Source organism: Ambystoma mexicanum, chromosome 13, assembly GCF_040938575.1.
Source record: "Ambystoma mexicanum isolate Mex_15411 chromosome 13, UKY_AmexF1_1, whole genome shotgun sequence".
In the NCBI taxonomy this organism is placed as follows: Eukaryota; Metazoa; Chordata; class Amphibia; order Caudata; family Ambystomatidae; genus Ambystoma; species Ambystoma mexicanum.
The window spans coordinates 456,674,330-456,694,892 of NC_090938.1; the positions used below are offsets into that span (position 1 = coordinate 456,674,330).

The 20,563-nt window shown below is 44.8% G+C and overlaps 1 protein-coding gene across 1 annotated transcript in view; it reads right to left on the bottom strand.

The window, feature by feature from the left end:
* ASIC2 (acid sensing ion channel subunit 2) overlaps positions 1-20,563 on the bottom strand; it is a 2,197,477-nt gene that overhangs the window by 530,139 nt on the left and 1,646,775 nt on the right. The window contains exon 4 of the mRNA XM_069634090.1: positions 6,540-6,690. Coding sequence (XP_069490191.1) covers positions 6,540-6,690 — 151 coding nt within the window. The remainder of the gene's footprint in view (positions 1-6,539; positions 6,691-20,563) is intronic.

Genomic DNA, 20,563 nt, shown 5'->3' on the forward strand with positions numbered 1-20,563 from the left:
GGGCCCCCTATTCAAAAATGTGCACTTCGACGACGAGGACGAGTGGCAGAGCCAGCTGATGAGCGGGGAGAAAATCTCTTGGGTTATAGTGGTAGTAGACTTTTTCCAAGAATCCAGACTACTCACTAGAGGCAACATTGTAAAGTCTAATGTCCAAGGAGACAAATAACCATCCATTCTCCTTAGAGTACAATGGAACCCCATGGAACCAGGAGCATTTAAAAATGAGGAGCCTGGAGTTTGGACGGACTTATCACTCAATGGAAGGACATACTGGAAAAACTCTTGTAAAAATTGTTTACATTTCAATTGAAACTAGAATAAATAAATAATAATAAAAAAATATGATTTCCCAATCATGTTCACAGACAGGACACAGATTGACATTGACAGGTCTACAGAGAATACATGGGTGCGTGTTAACAATTCATGCATGATCCACTGTAGTTAGGGCACCCAAGGTTGGGGAATTTGTATGTGGGGAAATGACTCCTGCTTTGCAGGAGTACATGGGTGAGTCATAGTACAACCTTTGCTCAGCCCCACATACTAACAGTGATTCCAGTAATAAAGGTAAAACAGACACAGTTAAGAGATACACTTCCTTTGCCTTTTGTGGTAGTGTACACTGAGATAAGGCTATATTCTCAAGAGGAGTGTGAATGTGATTCAGTAGCAATCAAAACAGCAAAGTTTAACAGTGCAAAATAATGTAAATGTCCAGTCAAGGGTCTATACAAATATATATACTACAATTAAACAAATTAAATAGAAAAACACTGTACAAAACACATTCCCATGGAAGAGCAGAGAATATTCAAATATAGAAGATGCATCACTCTGGGCCACAAAAAACAGGGGAGAAAAAAGACAACCAATAACTGCAATGGATGTACAAAAGATATGTTCCTGTATGGAATGGGAAGAATGGTAAGCTATCCAGTCTCTAGGTCCCAGAAACGGACCAGAGGCAAAGTCACCAGTAAATAGTGCCTTTTTGTTGGTCTTGGCGGTCCAAAAATACCCAACCAGACTTCTAGGTTCTGTTCATGCTTTTGTTCTAGATCGGGAGCAGTGCCAAGCAGGGGTCGGACAGAAACTTGATGCCGTTCGAAGGTGATGCTTGAAGAGTTGTGGAGTATGAGGGCCAAATGGTTTAGTTTGATAGTCACATTGACTGTGAAGTTTCTGGTGACTGGATGTGCTGTTCTTCATGGTCGTTTTGAGGGAGTGCTAGATGGGCTGCAGATTGTGAGGGCCACCAGTGTTGGTTAGATGGAAATTGGAAGCAGAGTTTGGTTTCAACGGTTTGATGTGGCGTCAGATGGTCAGGGCCCAGGGATCCACCAGACTTGGTGAAGATCGACAGCAAATATGCTGGGAGGGTGAGCAGTGGTTCAAAGACAGCAGATACAAAAAAGAAAGAATGTTGAATGTGTTCAAGTTCAAAGAACTTGGTGAGTGCCAAAGGCAACTCCGGTGGGTCCTTATGGTTTGATGCATTTGAACAAGTTCAAATTGAGGTTTATGTTAGTCTGACAGCGGGAATGCAAGAATCCTGGATTTAATTCTTCTCATCTGCTTGAAATCCCTGTCAGGGGCCACAGGGGCATGCATAGTCTTTGTTCTCGGGCTTCCAAAGCAAGGGAGCCTGGTGCCAGAGATCCTACACCATTAGGATGGCCTGGGCAGCAGTGCGATTGGCAGAGATGTTGGTTTTGTTTCAGTACCAGGTTCACCCACAATGTGCCCTGGGGATGGGTAGGCAACAGGCTCTCCTCTACCTTGGACGCTCAGTCTTCACATCACTGGTGGTGTGCTTTGGAAGGTAAACCCTTCCAACAGATGTCCAAAGAAATCCTTTCTTAGGTGTTCCAGCGTGAATTTAAACAGTGAGTCAGAGACACCTTCTTTTAAAGGCAAACATATACAGGTGATTGGTCAATAGCAAGCCTGCTTTAAGGGTCCAATCCCTGTCCATGGAGCAAGCAGACTTTGCCTCCTGACATCACAGCCATAGTGCTTTGTGCTACAGGAAGCAGGTGGGCAGGAAGGAAACATAAAGGCAGAGCGAAACAAGATGGTGGAACCTTCATCCAGCTATAAGGAGCTCTGTCTTTTTACTCTAGCCCTGCCCCTTCCCATCTCAATTCAATCAAAGGCTGCTTGGTATGCAGTTCCCTGGTGTGAGGCTATTCCTTTTGCAAATGTGGAGTGGCTGTCTCTCTGTGAAGGGTGTCACCTCTGCCCAGAAAGGAACAAAGAAAGGCAACCCCAAAGACTACAGTCGTGCTGGCAGTAGCATTGATATCCTGGATGGGGGTATACAAAAAACCCTTCCATAGGTGACCTGGGCCCACAGGGCTGACACCTGTGTGATATCAATTGGATGAGGCTGGACTAATATGAGAAATTCCATCCACCATACCCTAACTCAAGTCTTACATTTAAAGTGTAACTTACCACCAGGTCAGTGAACACATAATTATGGGGTTCTCAAACAGATTTGCATATCTTAAATGCGGCCACTGAGCTACAGTGACTTTATCTGCCAAGAGTTCACATGTGCCCTGTACCTGCTATGTGCCACAGATGCGCAGGGGCTGCAGATCATGGCACTGATTCGCCCGAGCAAAGGTGTGTACTATGCTTTTAGCATGGAGTTTGTGCAGGTGGTGGGTCTGGTCAGCAGACCACTCTCTCTGAGAGAGAATGACCCACATAATTTAATTTTTTAATATAAAGCCAAAAAAGCAGGTATTCTAAACCCTTGCCAGATGGCAATCCTTCACAGTGTCATTTATATGCAATATTCCCTATATCCATTTGTCTTTGTGATTTTGTCAAACTATTATACGATATGAGTAAAGTCCTGAAGAAAGCTGCATACTTACAAAGGCAGCCGAAACCGGTACACAGTACACCCAGCTGCTGTTAACATTTGGAGTGCTTTTCTTTAGAGGACCAGATTATACAGCCAAAGATGCATTACTAGACGATCCCAGCACAGACGGTTAGATGCTGATTAATGGGGAGAAATAACAGGCTTTGGTAATCTCAATAACAGGGAAAGCCTGCCATCCTAATTACATAAATGTGTGCATAAAAAATAGGTTAAATCACTTAGGGCATGTATAGGTAAGAAGTGCTGAGGGTGGTATTTTGTGGCAGTGAGGGATGGTCTATTGATTATTTTTCTTCACTTTCGTGTTCATAATCACATTTATCCGAATGTTGTATTTCTCTGAAACTTGAATTACTGTGCTTCTGCATGATTACTATTGAGGAAACACATGCTGATATGTTAGCTTTTCCATCTGGTACAGTTGAGAGAAGTGAGGGCTACTGAATGAAATACATCAGCAGTTAGTCAGCAGCTTTCTTCTCCCACTTCCTAATATTATTACCTAGATTTATGATGATGAACAAATGACTTAATCATGTTGTTCAGTATAGTGAGCTGGCAGAACTCCTCATCCTGGTATGCGAGGGGCTAGCCGCAAGGTGCTGTGCGTGTCTGCCCGCTACTCGCTGGTCCTATGAGACAGTGGGTGTAAAGGTATCCTGCAGGCTCGCAGTTCCCTTTAAAAACAAATATTGACACACCCAGGGAAAGGACAATCTCAACCTTTGTCTGGGTGTGTAACTCGCTTCAGACCGAGCACCCTGGGAGACCGTTAATAAAATGAACCTCATCGAAACCTGCGAGTGGGGGACCACACGAAAATAATGTCCAGCCCAGACAGAAAGTGATAAGAAGCAAACGACTGTCCACATCTATCCGTGGACCCACTGGGTCGTAAAACTTTTTTTTAAACTTACCTGCAGGAGAATGCATGGAATCTGAGGATCCACACACTGTACTGTTGAGCAAAGGCTCTCAGATGGCAAAGATCCTGAGCCAGGGAGGATGCAGAGTACCGTCCACTAGTGCATCTCATCACTTGCACCAACACATGTTTGAGAATAGCCCTCTTTCTGTAAATGTACGTTTTGTCTATTTTCCTATGTACTGCGCTCATAACATTATCCTAATTGACTCAATAGTACTGCTTTAAGAAGGCAATTCTTCCCATGTGACTGATTCTAACACATTCATTCTGAGGTCGGTGACTTGCAGCCCTGGAATTTCTCTATTAATACATTAGTTGTCATTGAAGCAGTAAGCAAACACAATGGAAGGTAATCCACCCCTAATGCATGACTGAGTTTTCCCTGGCTCTATAGGCCTTTGAGAGCTCTGTCCCTGTTATGAAAAACCCTATATTGTAATTTTGTCAACCTCAATAATACTCAATATATTGACCTCTGAATGATGAAAAGCAGGTGCAGGCCTTTCTGTCATGTAACTGGCTCTGCTGGTCAGACATGAAAGTTTACAATACCCCACTTCAACTTAAATAATTTGATACCTTGCTGAGGATAAAAGGCTGAGCTCTTCTTACACCTGAGACCTGCAGATTGGTACAACGTTCTTTCGTCGACGGGTGCAATTTTGATGTTTTCTACGAGTACACTTTACCAAATAAACGCATTGAAATATATAGGGGTGGTTGGACAAGTATATATAAGGGGTGGGGGGTCAGGAATAGGTCAAAAAGAATAGGGGACAGGTGGCTTGGGGGTGAACCCACGAAAAATAAAAATAAAACATGTCGATGAGTTTTTGCAGTTAAAAAAATATTGAAATTGCAGACGTCGATAAAATGACATAGAACCCGGCAGATTACCCACAAATCACTGCAGTAGGTGCATTAACCTACTAAGATATTTTATTGCACAGTTTAATGTTCTGACCTACTGGGATAACCTGAACAGATGCATAGGCCTCAATTTCATCTTCACGACAATCTAGCAAGCCACACCTGACTTGTCATTTCCTCCTGAAATTTCTCGTTTTCTAAATTTTTTAACATTATTTTGTGTATTTTTTCTGCAAGAGTCACCCAGACTTCCACGAAGATTCCTGGCTCTTAAAGGAGATTCGGGCAGATTAGAGCAGGAACAAAAATACCTGGAAGCTGAATAACCTACCCAAATCTCAGCAGGAGATCACGTGAGCCAACAACTCACTTTTAAGTAAGTTCTCCCAGATGTTTGTGAAAGGTCTGCTGTTTTCTCAACTTTACCCTCAGATTTTCTTATCTTACTTTTACCGCTCCTCTTACCGTTCATTTTCAGCTCAAGTTTCGACACACTTTTCTAATATAGATAATAGGACAAAAAACAGCTTTCTGGGAGAGGAAAGGAGAAATACAATAAAAGAGAAGACATCCATAGGGGGAAACCTACGACTGAGAAAAATAAATGGAGTTCCAAGTTAAGCTTATTAATTCAGAGTTGTCCAGTATGTCTCTGGTTTCCAAGGAAAAGAGAACCTAAAGCTCCCATTGAGGCGTTCATGCATGCAAGACGTGTTCGCCGTGTGCACACTCACTACCGTATCATACTCACTTTTGTTCCATTTGCCATGAAGCACACCCACAACCCTCTATCCATAGACAGCAATCAAACAATACTGTGCGCTTTGGCTCATTTCATGACCCCCCTTCATCACCTGTACACCTCTCTAACATTCACACCCCTTACCCAACCTCTGGCACCCATTCACTCACACAGCAGGTACCCTTAACAATTTTCTTCAGATGCCCACACATATTTTCTCACTACTAATGAGACTCTCAATAGCAACATACAACTGAAATACCACCCCTCTCACTTCACCTCTCTGTCTTGCATTGCCCGCAATAACTCACTCTCTCCGACTGAATCTCTCACCTCAGCTCCATGTTTACCTTTGCTGCTTGCTCTCTCGAATCACTCGGCCTCACTTACTACACAATGCACCTTCCTACCTCATGTTCGAAAACTTCTTGTGACTCCATAAGCCCCGCAATGTGGGAAAACACACAGTATGTCAACCTTGCCACATAAGCTCATAGCTGGAGTCACGTATACTGCAACTTAAAGCACATTAGACTGACACCTAGACATTGTGAAAGGCAATACCAAAAAGGTCACAGTCATATTCGCCCCAGCCAGATAGGGAAGTGCAACGCTATTCTCTCAATTGGGAACTTTCCATAGGGCAACTCAGCTCAGTCAGAGAATGTTCTCAGCAGAAGATACTGGGCCTCATTACGAGTTGGGCGGTCGCCCTTAAATGTGGCAATTACGCTATTACCGCCTCATTTAAGAGTCTGCCCAAATACGAGTTGGCAGCATTTACCCCCAGCTCTAAGCTGGGTCTAATTGAGCCGTACAAATCGTGATTTTTGGCACAATTACTGCGCGGTAGTACCGCCGGCGGTAATTGCACCAAGAATTCCCCATTGGGTCCAATGGACCCAACGGGGAATACCCATTACCGCCCAACCCTTGATGAGTCCCACAGACGTGAACAGCAGGGCACCATAAAAGAGGTCAGCATTGCACTTGACTAACACCCCCTCTCATAGAATAGCATCATTGCTCAGAGAACTGTGAAAATAGCATAGAGTCGCATAATCAATGCTATCTACGAATTGGTGTGCACTGACCTGGCATGTGGACCATTCTGCAATTACAGTTCTCCACAATGTATCTTGTTTCGCAGTCAATCCTGCAAGCCGTGAGGCTGTAAACGGGGAAGAAATCAGATCCTGTCTCTGAAGGGCGGCATTCACCCCAGGGGGAGGGCAGGTAGGTGAGCTGAAATAAAACAAATGCGGATGTGTCAATTAGATGCAACACATTGCATGAAGCAAGATTTATGAACAGCAAGTGACTACAATGTCCTCGGGGAGATCTGCTGACATCAACAACGTTCAAGTCAAGGTATTGTGGTTTATAAATTACAACAGCCCCCTCACCACACACGTGAGCATGGCATGCTTGCATTTTGTTTAGAGCAATGAAATGACTAAACATGGTATACATTATCACTTTGTTCAAAATGGTTATTGAATGTAGAATTACAGAAATCACCCAACCAGAAAGGACCTGTACAAAAGGTAACTGAAACAAATAGAAACAGACTAAGCAAATATTATATAACTAACACGTCACGTCTGCAACGTGGCGCCAGGAGGAAAAATAACGTGAGAATTAAATTACAAATTGTTGTGCTCTGCTATGTTTTTCTGAATTGTATCAACATTGCTCTCCGAGCATCCAGTTAGGGCAGATGATTTATTAAAACATGCATGATTGGATTGGCCGCCAGGGGGCGCACGGGTGATGTCGTGCCCCGTCTGAGCTCGCTCATCAGAGGTCCTGCGAGAGGTCTGAGCCCCCACTTCTAGGACCCCCCCACGGCTGAGACTCGAGAGGAGGCTTTGGGAAGGTGCCCCCCGCCAGTGGCAAAAAATCCGTAGCGAATCGGTGGAGATTTCACCTTGAACCAACCGTCTGAAGTTCTTCCCCGTCTCCACTTTGAAACAACACGAAGCGCGCGGAGCCCAGCGCAGGCCCCGCCTAGCAGGTGCACAGGGGAGGCTTTGCTCCCGAATACAGACAACTTTGAGTAGCTGTAAGCTGTAACGACACATCGCACATACCGTGCCCGCCCCCACCGAATCGTTCCGGGTGGCAGATCTGCAAAGGAAACCGCAGACACCAGAGCGCCGGCGGTGCGCAGGGGTGCGCTCCTGGTCGTCACGGAGGCCCCGTCTGCGCGCGGCCTGTGCGATGTAAAGGGGACACGCGTGGCCCTCTGGATGACCCACGAACAGTACCTCGGAGCTGGAGCTCGAAAGGCCACACTGCGCCACCCCACGCCCTCTTGGTGGCGAACACGGCCGCGGCCCCCAGGAGACCCGACTCCACAGCTCGGCAACTTGCAAGCCCACGGTCAAGATCCATAAGAGACATCCACGGGGAAAAGTCGAAAGGTAACCCAGACCCACGGATTATCCATATAACTACACGGTGTCTCCATAAAGGTTCGCCCGTTCGATGTGACAATTGACAATTGGCAAGCCGAGGGTTGGGCCCTCAAAACCTTGGGGCGTGTGCCTTCCTCCGAAACACTGGACATCTTGCCCCGGTCCATCACGTCGGTGGACAGACCCCCTATGCGTGGCGACGAGTCTTTCCCACTTCTGATAATCAGGTGATCCGCGTGTTACGCACAAGGTTGCCCAAGTACGGAGCGACATAGATCTCCCCACGCCGCCATTTTGGTGCATTACAGTCTCGTTCCAGTAATACTGGGACCCTACTTAACGGAGCACAGGCCTACTTTAGATCTATGAACTTTACACAGAAATTGGCCAAATTTCGCTTTAACCAGGTCCCTGAAGCATCGCCCCAACGCGAACCCTCCATCATGGCCTCCAAAGACCCAGAGGCGGCGCTGACTAGGGGTGACATCGCTGACCTCCTCTCAGAAATGAAAGGGATGAGAGCTGATATAGGCAACAAGATCGACAAGATCACGAGCAGAATCGACAAGATGGAGGAAAGAATTGAGGAGGTTGAGCATAACCAGACCACCTCAGGCATCCTTGAAATGCAGGTCGACCACCGCCTAATGGAAATTGAGAACAGAGAGGAGGAACTCCGCCTAAAAGTCGATGATTTAGAAAATAGAGAGCGTCGGAACAACATACGGGTCTTTGGTGTTCCCGAAGTGGACGGAGAATCAGAGACACACCTCAAACAAACCCTACACGACATTCTGAAACTCCTATTCGAAGACGACGGAATAGACGCACCCAAAATTGACAGGATCCACAGAGCCGGAGGAAAACCGGGCAGCCCGAGGTCCATCCTGGCCCGGTTCCACAATCACGCAGACAGGGCCCGGATTCTAGACAAAGCTAGGTTTGCACCGCAGATTTCCCTGACAGGGTCACGTATCACCATCTTCCAGGACCTATCCTCCCTTACGCTAGCACTCCGAAGGAAATGCCAACCAATTACCAAGTTCCTCAAAGATAAAGGTGCCAGATATCGGTGGGGCTACCCATTCTCACTAACGTTCGAATGGGATGGCGCGAAGATGAAACTCACATCGGAAAGAGACATTTCCAATGCCATCACTGAATTACTAGGCCCGCAGCCGGATGAAACTCCCATCCCGACAAAGAAGAACCAAGAAGAAAATTGGCAATCTAAAGGCCCTCGAAGACGGAGAATGCAAGGTTCCAGGAAATTCAGGAGAATGAACGCCTCATCAGACATGGAACATTGACTTCTCCTCTATTCTGAACACCCACTATGAAAAGGCAACACGAATGACAGAAGCGAACTGGGTGCCACCTTTACTACGTTGACTCCCAAACTGGACCCATGTAAGAGGTCTGCAGGCTGTGTCACGTGAACTGAGGTACAGGGTGGGATCAAAGGGGGGGAAATGATTAAGATATCGAATAGACCTGGGCGGGGAGGGCCGTCTTTAAAACTATGTTAACCGTTAATATAGAGGGCCTCCTCCCCTCAGGCATCGAATGATGAGATTGGGGGGCTCGAAAGTTTAAGTTATGATGTGTTTTGATTGAATACGGACCGTTTGTTGTGCGGTTCACACTGGTGGTTCGATAACAGTTGGGTGATGTCCAACCAGCTGCATCGGACGCCGAGGGAGGGAAAGTCTAGGGGTAACCCTATAATGGGATACTTTGTTCATGGCGGGAGGGTGGGGGTTTGGGGTAGAAAAGTTGGACTCTTACAGGTTCCTTTTACAGAACGCAGGATACACATGCAAACAGGCATCAATCTAATAGCACTCCCACAAATTGACAAGGAGAGCATTTCGACCACTTGGCCTACGAGAATCTACGAATGCAACACGACAGGCACAGAGAATAGTGAAATCTTCTTAAGTAAGCCCTGATGGCAGCCACACACAACATGAAGCATTTACGCATAGGCACACTGAATGTGAAAGGGCTAAACACCCCTACGAAACGTTCCTTGGTTGCAAGAGAATTTAAGCGCTCCAAGATTGACATCTTATTTGTCCAAGAAACGCACTACATGAAAGGACAAGAGAGAGCAATCCCAGGAAGACACATTGGCCATACCCTTTGTTGTTCCGGTATAACAAAAAAGGCAGGAGTGGGGATAGTAATTCACAAGAATCTACGCATGTCGGTCCAGGGCTCGTGGGTGGACACAGAGGGAAGAATAGCAATCATTACAGGACTCGTTCAGAACGAGTTTGTCATGCTGGCCACGGTATATGCTCCCAATCAAGGTCAAAAGAGGTTTCTTCACAAAGCACTTGAAAAAGTGTTTCAAATGACGAAGGGGCAAACGATCCTTGGAGGAGACTTCAATATGTGGATGGACCCCGCGCTGGACAGACAAAGTGCAACACTGATATGAAAGTAGCACTCTCAACATTTGGGCTAACTGACAGTTGGCGTCATCTCCACCCCACGGATAGCGGCTTCACCTTCCGCTCTATTCCCCATGGAACCCTCACGCGGATTGACTATGTGTTCCTGTCAGAAAAGCTGCTACGAGAAATCTCTGCTGCAGAAATATGTCCGATCTCGTGGTCAGATCACGATATGGTACTGACAGAGGTACACTGGGCGACACGCACCCCCCAGAACACAAAATGGAGATGCAACGACTCTCTCTGGACAGACACGGCGTTCAGAGATGAGTTCGAAAATGAAATCAAACAATTCTTCGTCTCCAATGACACTGGGGAGATTTCAAAAAGTTCGGTATGGGAGGCTGCAAAAGCAACATGGAGAGGTATTCTCATTAGAGAAGGGGCCCGCAAAAAGAGAGAGCGAACCTTGATCGAAGAAAATATCAGGCAGAAATTGCGCGAAGCAGAGAAACTTGCACAATCAAACCCACGAGAAAGAGCGAAATACCTCAATGAAGCCAGGGAACTCAGAGAAAATCTAAAAATATTAGAAGTCGGCAAAATCAACCAAACTCTGCCGTATTTAAAGCAAAAATTTTACGAAAAAGGCGACAAGGCTGATGCTCTTCTAGCAGCAAGACTACGCGCACAGAGAGCTGAAAGGTGGGTGAATGTAATAGAGAGAAGGGACGGCACGCTCCTAAACACCATCGAAACCTCGCCCCAAGGAATTCAAGACGCGTTCGCATTTTTCTACGAAGACCTATACACTTGTGACCCGCCATCCCCGCCGGGTGTCATAGAAGATTATCTCAAAGGAGTCAAATTGCCATCGCTGTCACGTGCTGAAGCTGAGGCGCTCGATGTCCCTGTTAGCGAAGAAGAAGTTGCCGACGCTATCAAGAGGCTCAAGGCAGGGAAGTCTCCGGGAGACGATGGATTCACCCCTGGCTTCTATAAATCATTCACCGCGTACATCGCCCCCTTCTTAACAACGCTCTTCAATGAAATATTTGAAACAGGGAAAGTCCCCCCCTCCTTCGCACAAGCACTGTTAACGGTTATTCCAAAAGAAGGCAGAGACCCGAAATTATGCGAATCATATCGTCCCATATCGCTTTTGAATATAGGCGCCAAAATATACGCAAGGATCATAGCAGCCCGAATGGAAGTCCACTTGCCACGACTGGTGAATCCGGATCAGGTTGGCTTTGTGACCCAAAGACAAGGGGCAGACACCATGAGGAAAACACTCCACCTGATACACGAAGCACGGCGCATGCAAGGAGACCCCGCCCTCCTGTCACTGGACGCCGAGAAGGCCTTTGACAGGGTGGACTGGGACTTTTTAGAACAGGTACTCATTGAAGTGGGACTTGGCCCGAGGCTCCGCTTTGCCATAAAAGCGTTGTACTCATCCCCGCAAACATCTGCCTCTGTCAACGGTGGCTATTCTAGATGGTTCCCCCTGGAGAGGGGAACGAGACAAGGTTGCCCATTGTCAGCCATCCTGTTTGTCCTCTCCCTCGAACCTTTGGCGCAACGGCTGAGACAAGACACCGGAGTACGAGGGATCAGAGTCGGAGACAAGGAATATAAGCTGGGTCTATATGCCGACGACATATTGCTTCATCTCACCTACCCACTCGAATCTATCCCGGCAGCTCTAAAGATTATCGACGAATATGGACAGATGGCAGGCTTGAAAATCAACACTGGGAAATCTATCCTGCTCCCGCTTGACAAGAGCAGGGACGATGAAGTAGAAAGATTCGCCCCATTAGGAATGAAGGTGAGCTTGACCACCCTGCGATACTTGGGCATCAACGTCACTCGAGACCTCCATACCTTGTACCAAGCTAACTTCCCGCCCTTGTTACTAACATTGCAAAACGATATGAAAAAGTGGGCCAATCTCACAATCTCATGGATGGGACGCTTAAATGCTATTAAAATGGTAATCCTCCCGAAGATACTATACCTATTTCAGATGCTGCCTATAAAAATGCCTAAAGAATTTTTCACTGAAGTAACAAAGTCCCTGTTGGCCTTTCTTTGGCAAGGTAAAAAACCGAGAGTCCCCAAAGCACTTCTGTATCTTAAAAAGGATGACGCGGGAGTGGGCCTCCCGAACTTAGAGGCATACTACAGAGCGGCACAACTGCGAATATTGATCCCTCACCTGAGACAACAGACGGATTTACATTGGATAGCGTTGGACAATTTTCACCTCCGTCCGTATACTGTAGGCGAATGGATATGGGTGCCTGGACCAAAACTGCGAAACAGTATCAGAAATCACCCGATAATCGGGACCATCTGGTCTATACTGAAACCAAACAAGAACATGAAAGGGATTACAACCTGGCCTTCTCCCCTGGGCCACCTGTGGGTCCCGGGAATATGCGATGACATACCAGAACCACTAAGCTACCAGTCCTGGTACGAAGCAGGCCTAGAGCGGGCAGGACAATTGTGGAGAAATAAGACCTTCATAACCATACAAGAACTCGAGGAGGCACTCAATATAGGCCCTCTATCTGTTTTCCAATACTTAAAACTGAAAGGAGTAATGTCTCGAGGAAAGTGGAAAGAACAGCTTCAGAGAGACCTTACACCCTTTGAAAGAATTTTGGACACCTGGAAGGGCTCTAGAGGTCTGATAAGTGCCATGTATAACGCCCTGATAACAACCAACATAGCCCCCTCGACCAAGCTGAGGATCAGGTGGGAAACAGACTTACGAAGACCCCTACATGACGAGTTGTGGCTACGCATGTGCAGGCAGACAGCTAAAGCATCGATATCATGCCAATATAAACTTCACGCGCTCAAGCTCCTTCACAGATGGCAGTACGACCCGCTCAGACTTGCTAAAATGTACCAAGGGGTCAACCCACAATGCTGGAGGGGCTGTGGCCAAGAAGCAAACTACTGGCACATGTGGTGGGGCTGTAACAAGGTGCAGACATATTGGGATGAAGTCCTCAGTTGGATAAAAGAGCTAGATGATGAAGACAGAGGAAAAGATCCCATACTGGTCCTCTTTGGATTAATTGAGGATGACGATAAGATCTTAAAGGCCCCTAGGATGACTCTGGGTTTGTTGATGGCTGCAAGAGCTTGCCTCACAATGGCATGGAAAAGACCATCCCTCCCCAACAAGACGGAATGGGTGAATGTCGCACGAAACATCTTCAGAATGGAGAGTTTGACCGCCGCCCTACACGGTCATAGTACATTGGTGGAAACGGAATGGGCTGCCTTCCGTGCACAATATAATATTTGAAAGTTGGTGTGTGTGAGGCCTTAATATGATCTCGCTGATTGATCTGATGCCTGTATGAATAACATGCTGTGCTCATTTCCCTTGGACACTCGTGCCTATTGCTGACATCTGAACTCTGTATAGAACTTTAATAAGTAACAGGAGAAATGTCCATACTTGTACTTGAAATGCAAATGAAAGGGAGGGGTGATTGATGTCAGGGATGTCTTTCTTTTGTTGTCGCTAGCGTATCAAATGTCACACGTTTATATGACTACTTGCGTATTAAGAATATATGTTCACTTTCCACGCAAATGTTTGCATTGAAGAAATGTCACTGTTGTACCTGTAAAACCAATAAAATTGAAATTTCAAAAAAAAAACATGCATGATTGACAGAGGTCAGGACAGTTGTCAGGAGAGCCTCGTACAGCTCTGTTTTGCAAAAGGTCTGTGACAAAAAACCCATCTGCAGTGCTCCTCTGCATTCGACAATACTCTTCCTTTCAGAGGTGCAGTTCGAAAGTGTCCCACTGCATAACACTCTGACCCTTGACAACTCTGCCTCGATTCCCACATATATATATATATTACAAAAAAAAAACAAATATGAAAGAAAGAATATAAACATGCATAGGAAATAAAGAAGCAAACGGTTTTAAAGAAGATTTGAGAAGATGTGAGTACTGGGGCAGAGGGCAAGAAATCACACCATGCTCTGTTAAAAAGAAGCTGGAATCAATACACTTTTATTGTGTACTTAAAAGCAAGCAGAGAAGGTTAAAGTTTGATTTTGAGTGGAGTAGAATTTCCAGATACTTGGAGCTGCACTGGAAAAAGCCTGGCAGAATAGTTTGGGCAGAATTATGAAAAGATATGAGCAATCTCATGGTCTCCTGTGTTCAGATTGTCCTTGTGATCGGAGACTTACATGTCAAGTATTATATCAATATATTAGGCCTCATTATGAGTTTGACGGTAAGTTGACGGTAAAGTGACCACATTAGTGACAACATTGTTTATCATTTCTACCCCTTAGCTGTAACGGTTTATTGAGAGACTGCCCTCAAAACAGGGATTTCCTTGCTTCGCCACCTAAGATGCGACGTAACAAACTGTTAAACAGATTATTTTCTTTAGGCCTACTTCAGACACATATCATGCCCCTTGGATCCCTCCCCTTGAGCTAACAATGAGCCAAGAACCAGGCCGGTGTGCAGGAAATATATTGGCATTTATTTAAATAAAATAATAGAAATTAGCACGAAAATGTCAAACATCACTTGATCCATGGCACAACACAATTAACTTCTCTCAGCATAAATAAATCACAAAAGTGAGTTGAAAAGAACACAATCACAATTCTTCACTTTCTGCAAATTTCACTTAAATAAATAATTACACTGATCAATAACGAAAGCAATTATCATGTAGTTTTGTGCGATTTTGCTTTTCCTGCAGGCTTAAAGGGCTAGCAGTAGGATTTCAAGATTATTATAAATACATATGGCAATTATGATTTCGCCCACACTTTTGGTTTAAAATAAACACAGGGTGATTTAGTGGTTTGTTTTTCAGACCCCCTTACTTTCGTCTGTGTTGGGGCGGTCAGACTGAACAGATGGAATCATTTGGGGAATTAGGGATTTCAGACCCCCCTCCTCCCCCCACTGAAATGCCTGTGTTGGGGAAGCTGGATAAAAAGTGTGACTGATTTAAGAACAAAGACACCCCTCTTCCTTAAAGAAGTTGGGGTCAGCAGGACAAAAAGGATTACCCAATTAAATTATCATTTTCAGCACACACTGGGGAGTGAGCTTTGTTAATTTTGAATTTTAACAAAATTCACCATGTAGTGTTCTGCCAAATGGGGAATTAATTACATTTATATTTTTATTTAAATATGCTAAGGATCTACACCGTTTTGCTCACCACCGACTATTAAGGGAAAGGATTCAAGGCAAGCAGAGTCCCCCACCTTTTGGTTTCCCAGATCTCAGTTCTACTAAGATCGAAAGCCTCTGTTTAAAGTTCAGGAAAGCCAGCTGCATCTCAGGATACTCTAGAAAGATAGGGCATGGGTCTAGCCGCTCCACTCTCAAAGATGGCCTCCCGCTCTCCACCATAAGATCCAGCCAGCTTTAAAGACTTCCTAGAAATAGCAAGCTTCACTCAGATGCACTCTCAGCAATCTCTGCTGTTGTTTCCTTACAGCTGTCAGATGGTAAGTCTCAGCAGCCTTTCTGGCTCTCTGCCTTAGATAAGCCAACTACCAAGCCCGTACCATGTAGGACGGCCATGTGGCACATTTCTGCCATTTCCATAAACAGCATAACAGTTATGAATATGTTAGTTATTACTCATCATATCCCTAATTGTATTCGCCACCCGCTCACCAATTCTCAAATTTGGAACATGTTGAGATCAGCCAGAAACCTACTTTGCCTGGCCATTACATTTCCCTGATTCACAGCTGGACTAATTTTATATCTCCAAAATTGCTTGGAAATTACCTAATAAAATGGTACATAGATGAAGTAAATCTGCCCTATGATTGCTGAGAAAAAGGCATACATGATAATAGTCCTTTTAAATTAATTGGTAATCTTCATGTGGGACAAATGACCCATCTTCTGACTTCTGGCCATTTGTTTTCACAGGGTCAGCCTGCACCCTGAGTTTTTACCAGTCTCTTTGTGTTGGAAGCTTGCTCTTTGAAGTTACTGGCCCCATTTTCACACAAATTGGTCATGCTCCAGCCAATGGGAACTTCTCTTGCAGTCAATGGGTTTCACTATAAGTGTGCCGGTCCGGAAACAATGTTGCCGATAAGCTTACCGCCACCGTTGTTTCTGGACCGGCATACTACAGTTCTGCCTGCCGGAGCTGCTGTGCCTGACAGGTCGAACCCTGCTGGGCACAGCAGCCACAGTAGGCAGACCGTCACAGAAGCACTGGCACCATTAACAACAGTGCCGGTGCTTCCGTGTTCTCCATTCCCATAGAGTCCTATGGGACTCTATGGGAATGGGGAATTACAATTTACCAGCGCCTGAATTTCCAGGCCGCTGGGGTTGTAATCCCCCGGAGGCACTGGGAAGTCAGGCACCCGTAAATCATTCCTAGTCCGGCGGCAACCCGACGATAGCATCGGCAGGGTTACCGCCGGACTCGGAATGAGGCCCAATTCCTTCAGAGCCTGCAAGTCTGGAGAGCACTGAATTTCGACATTGTTACCAGAACACTTTATTGCAGTTGGTAGTTAAATGGGAGATGTGACATCCAGCCTGGGAGTGGAAGATTTCCTTGTGAAGTTTCCCACAGCCAGCAAAAGGGTTTGTCTTGGGCTAACATTTTGTTATGAACACAAAGTGGCTTTTCAAATGTCACTGGAGATTTGTATGTGAAACCTAATATACATTGCTTTTTGTCAATCTGCACATCATGGGCCTCATTCCGAGTTTGGAGGTAATCATGGAGCTATTAGCTCCATGACTACCTCCAATACTGGTACCGAGTCCGCCCTCGTTCAATGGGGACTTACCGGTCTATTCCGACCTTTGTGGGACCCGTAAATCCCCATTTAAAAAGCCATTCCCCATTACCATTTAAACCCCCTTAGGGCTCAATAGGACGGGGGAAGGCGCTAATAACAGTACCGCAAATTGTGGTACCGTTATTAGCTCTAAAGTCCCTTAACGGGTCCCATCCTTAACGCCTGGTAAATCCTGCATCATAAGAAATCGCGTGTCCATTCTGCAAAACTGTCATCTGTCATTCTGAGCTTTACTTTTATTTTGAGAATCTACCGATCCGTATCTTTTGAACCTCGTGTGCTAGGAACGTGGGTTAACTTTCATCTTAAAGCCAAGATTCTAAGCTTTCCAACAAGCCGACTTTATAATTCCTCCGTAATCGCGATCAACGTACTCGGAAAAAAGTGCCGCAAATTGACATTACTGAATTCCATTTTCAACCTGATAACCATCCCTGAATCATTGGTAGGGCTGACCCGAACTGATTTAAAGTATATCTCACTCACCCGGAACCTCTAGAGGGAATTAAAAGCATTTTCAGCATATTTTTCACTTCATTGCCACCACATTTAAAAGGATCTTGCCTGCTTTAAAATCATACCTGTTTTCCTCTAAGCTTGCTGGGGGGAACTGTAAATGTGTATTGCATTTTGTATTCCTGAGAATTGTGTGCTCTCATTCCATCTCCTTATCTTGTATAGGGGGTGGGAGGGAATTGTCAAAGAAAAAGTGATCATATTGTCTTTTGTTGAAATCATATCAAGTTTATTTCTGTGCTGCATTTTTTCCTCATTGTTTTTCCTTGAAACCATAAAAGTATTTTCTGCTACCTTATCCTTCTTATACTAACTCCTCATTGATTGTAAAGAAGTGTGCTAGTGTCAGATTATCTATTGTTGATCAACATTATATTCATAAGGGTGCTATCAAATATTAATTTATTATAAAAGTGTGATATATATATATTGTTTAAATTTTCCAATAAATCTTTTAAATTGCAAAACAAACCTACTTCTTGGCCCAGTGAGATCGGGGGGATTCATAGAGAGGGGTGTTATACAAGGGTTTATCATTCAGAGTATAACTTGTCATAAAAATATATAAATAAGGGCTTCCCTTGGGCGTCCCAGACGAGGCACTGACTTTGTGGGATTGCTGAATTGAAGTCACTTAACATTTTTCACTGTTTCAATTAATTTTATTCTTGGACAAACTAGTAAAGATGGACATGTTTCGTTGTTATCTGTTGAGCTCTAGCACAAGTGATTTGGATTTGGGATAAATATTCTGTGTGTTGCCTTTCATAACCCAAAGATTCGGACCATTTGTTTAACAACACTCTTTGGGATTATGGGATCACTCTACTTAGAGTGGGACCCAGCCATGCCTTGAGCTATTATGAATCCCAGTGAAGCAACACACTCTGCCCCAAAATAAAAAACGTGGCTTTGCCATTTGCCAAAGATGTGGAGGATTGCAAGGCTGCCTTGATTTCTCACCAGCATCCGGGGCAGGGTAAGCCACCAGCTAGGTATCTCGGAATGTGGGATGTTAACAAAGGAATACAAAGGGCTCATTCGAAAACACCCCTCCATAGTTACACGGTGGCCATTTTGTTTGTAGTTTGTATGTTTTTTTGTTGTTGAAAAAAGCTTCACTAGCAGATCTAGCCCAATTTTGGAGGTGTGAATGAGTTTTTTTTTTGCAAAATGATGTTTGGTAATGGCTTGCTTCACTCGGGCCTTTATCTTGGGCTGCTTTAGCGTTATCAGATGGTACAACCACACGTAATTAATGCCTCAGTGATACCTGTCGGGGAACATCCAGAAACTTTGCAGATGTAGAGCCCTGTTGCCACTCAGGTTAAGGAACTGTTTGTAATTTCTATAAAAAAAATTGCAGTTTGTTTCTCCTCCAAGAAAATAGGCTCTAAGTCATCTTGAAAGGACATTACCTTTACATGGTTAACCGATAGTTGGTATTGTAAGGTTTCATTACTGTATACAGACAATCTTCTGGCGCTTCAAGTGCAATACAATTGTAAGAGTATTTAAAATATATTTTTTTAGGTAAAATTGATTACAAAAATAATTACATGTGGAGCGCACTGGAGTGCTGTAGGTGATGTGGGCGATAATATATATTCAAATTCTGTGGTTCCATTCCTAGCTTATGTAAATCAGTATATTCATCACAAATAACCAAGCGAGAGACATAGAAGTGTTGGACCAGATCAAAGTTCAACATCACATCGAATGGGGCAAATATTCAGGCACGGCATAATAGAGTCAGAATTTGAATTTTGGAAAGGGTGGTGGGTACTTTTCAAATAAATACATGGGTTTTGGGCAAATGTACCTAATTTTTGGTTTTCCATTTCAGCATTAGAGCTATTCTGCCTGGCCGATGCAAAAGAATGTCTTGCTGAGAAAAACAAGAATGAGACATAAGAACGTGAATGTGAATGTCACAGACTGTGCTCCATTGGAACATCGTTCTAATGAGCTGCTTATTTTGTGAGGGTGCAGTCACAAAGACTGAGCTCTTCCCATGTGAACGACAGCATTGCATGCTGGGTAATTGATGTGAGGCTTGCAAATGTAAGAGCACAGAAAGCAAAAGAAAAACACCATTAGAGAAAAAAAGAACATTAGAAAAGATGAATTTATAAAATAAGCCTTTCAGTATTGATGTCCTAAGGAGCATGGCATGTGGGTGTTTTGTTTTGCCAGGGAGAGAGCAGACACTGGTTAATCATGAAAGACATCACAGGTCGTGGCCATGTTATTGCTGCTCCAAACCGCAGCATCATCATCGTTTTTCCTAAGAATGTAATTTATGAGGCAATCTATTCCACACATAAAAGCCCAGCTGCAAAGCTCCTTCCTCGCAGGCTTCGTGATGTGCAAAAGCTTTTCTAATACTTGTATTAAGCATCTTAAGTGATGCCGCTCACTGGCCGGGCCCACGAGCCTGCGCCACCAGCGGAATATTAACAAGAGGATCAGCGCACTTAAGCGACCCCGAGCCCCTAAGCAGGACATCCAAGAGCAACTGGGTCCTATCATACGCGGGGCGAGTCAGGGATGAAGGCACATGGTCCACATCACGGGTTAATATTGTTAAACAAACACTGCCAAGATCACATGATGGTCTAAATGTTAAAGCAAAAATAGAGCAAAGTCTTATTGCCACTGCTCAGATTGCGCCGTGTAAAGATTCACAAAAATAAACGCTGCACAGAATCCAATAACACACAGGAAAAAATCCTGCACTGGACACTCCCAAAACATGCCACCACTCCAACACTTTGCCATTGGATCACATTGGGTATAACTACACATTATCCCCACCAAAAATATTGCCGTATATGACCATAGGCAATATTTTTGGGGGGGATAACTTTTGGAGTTTTTGGGAGCGGGGGTTGCAGGTGTGTCTCTGTTCCTT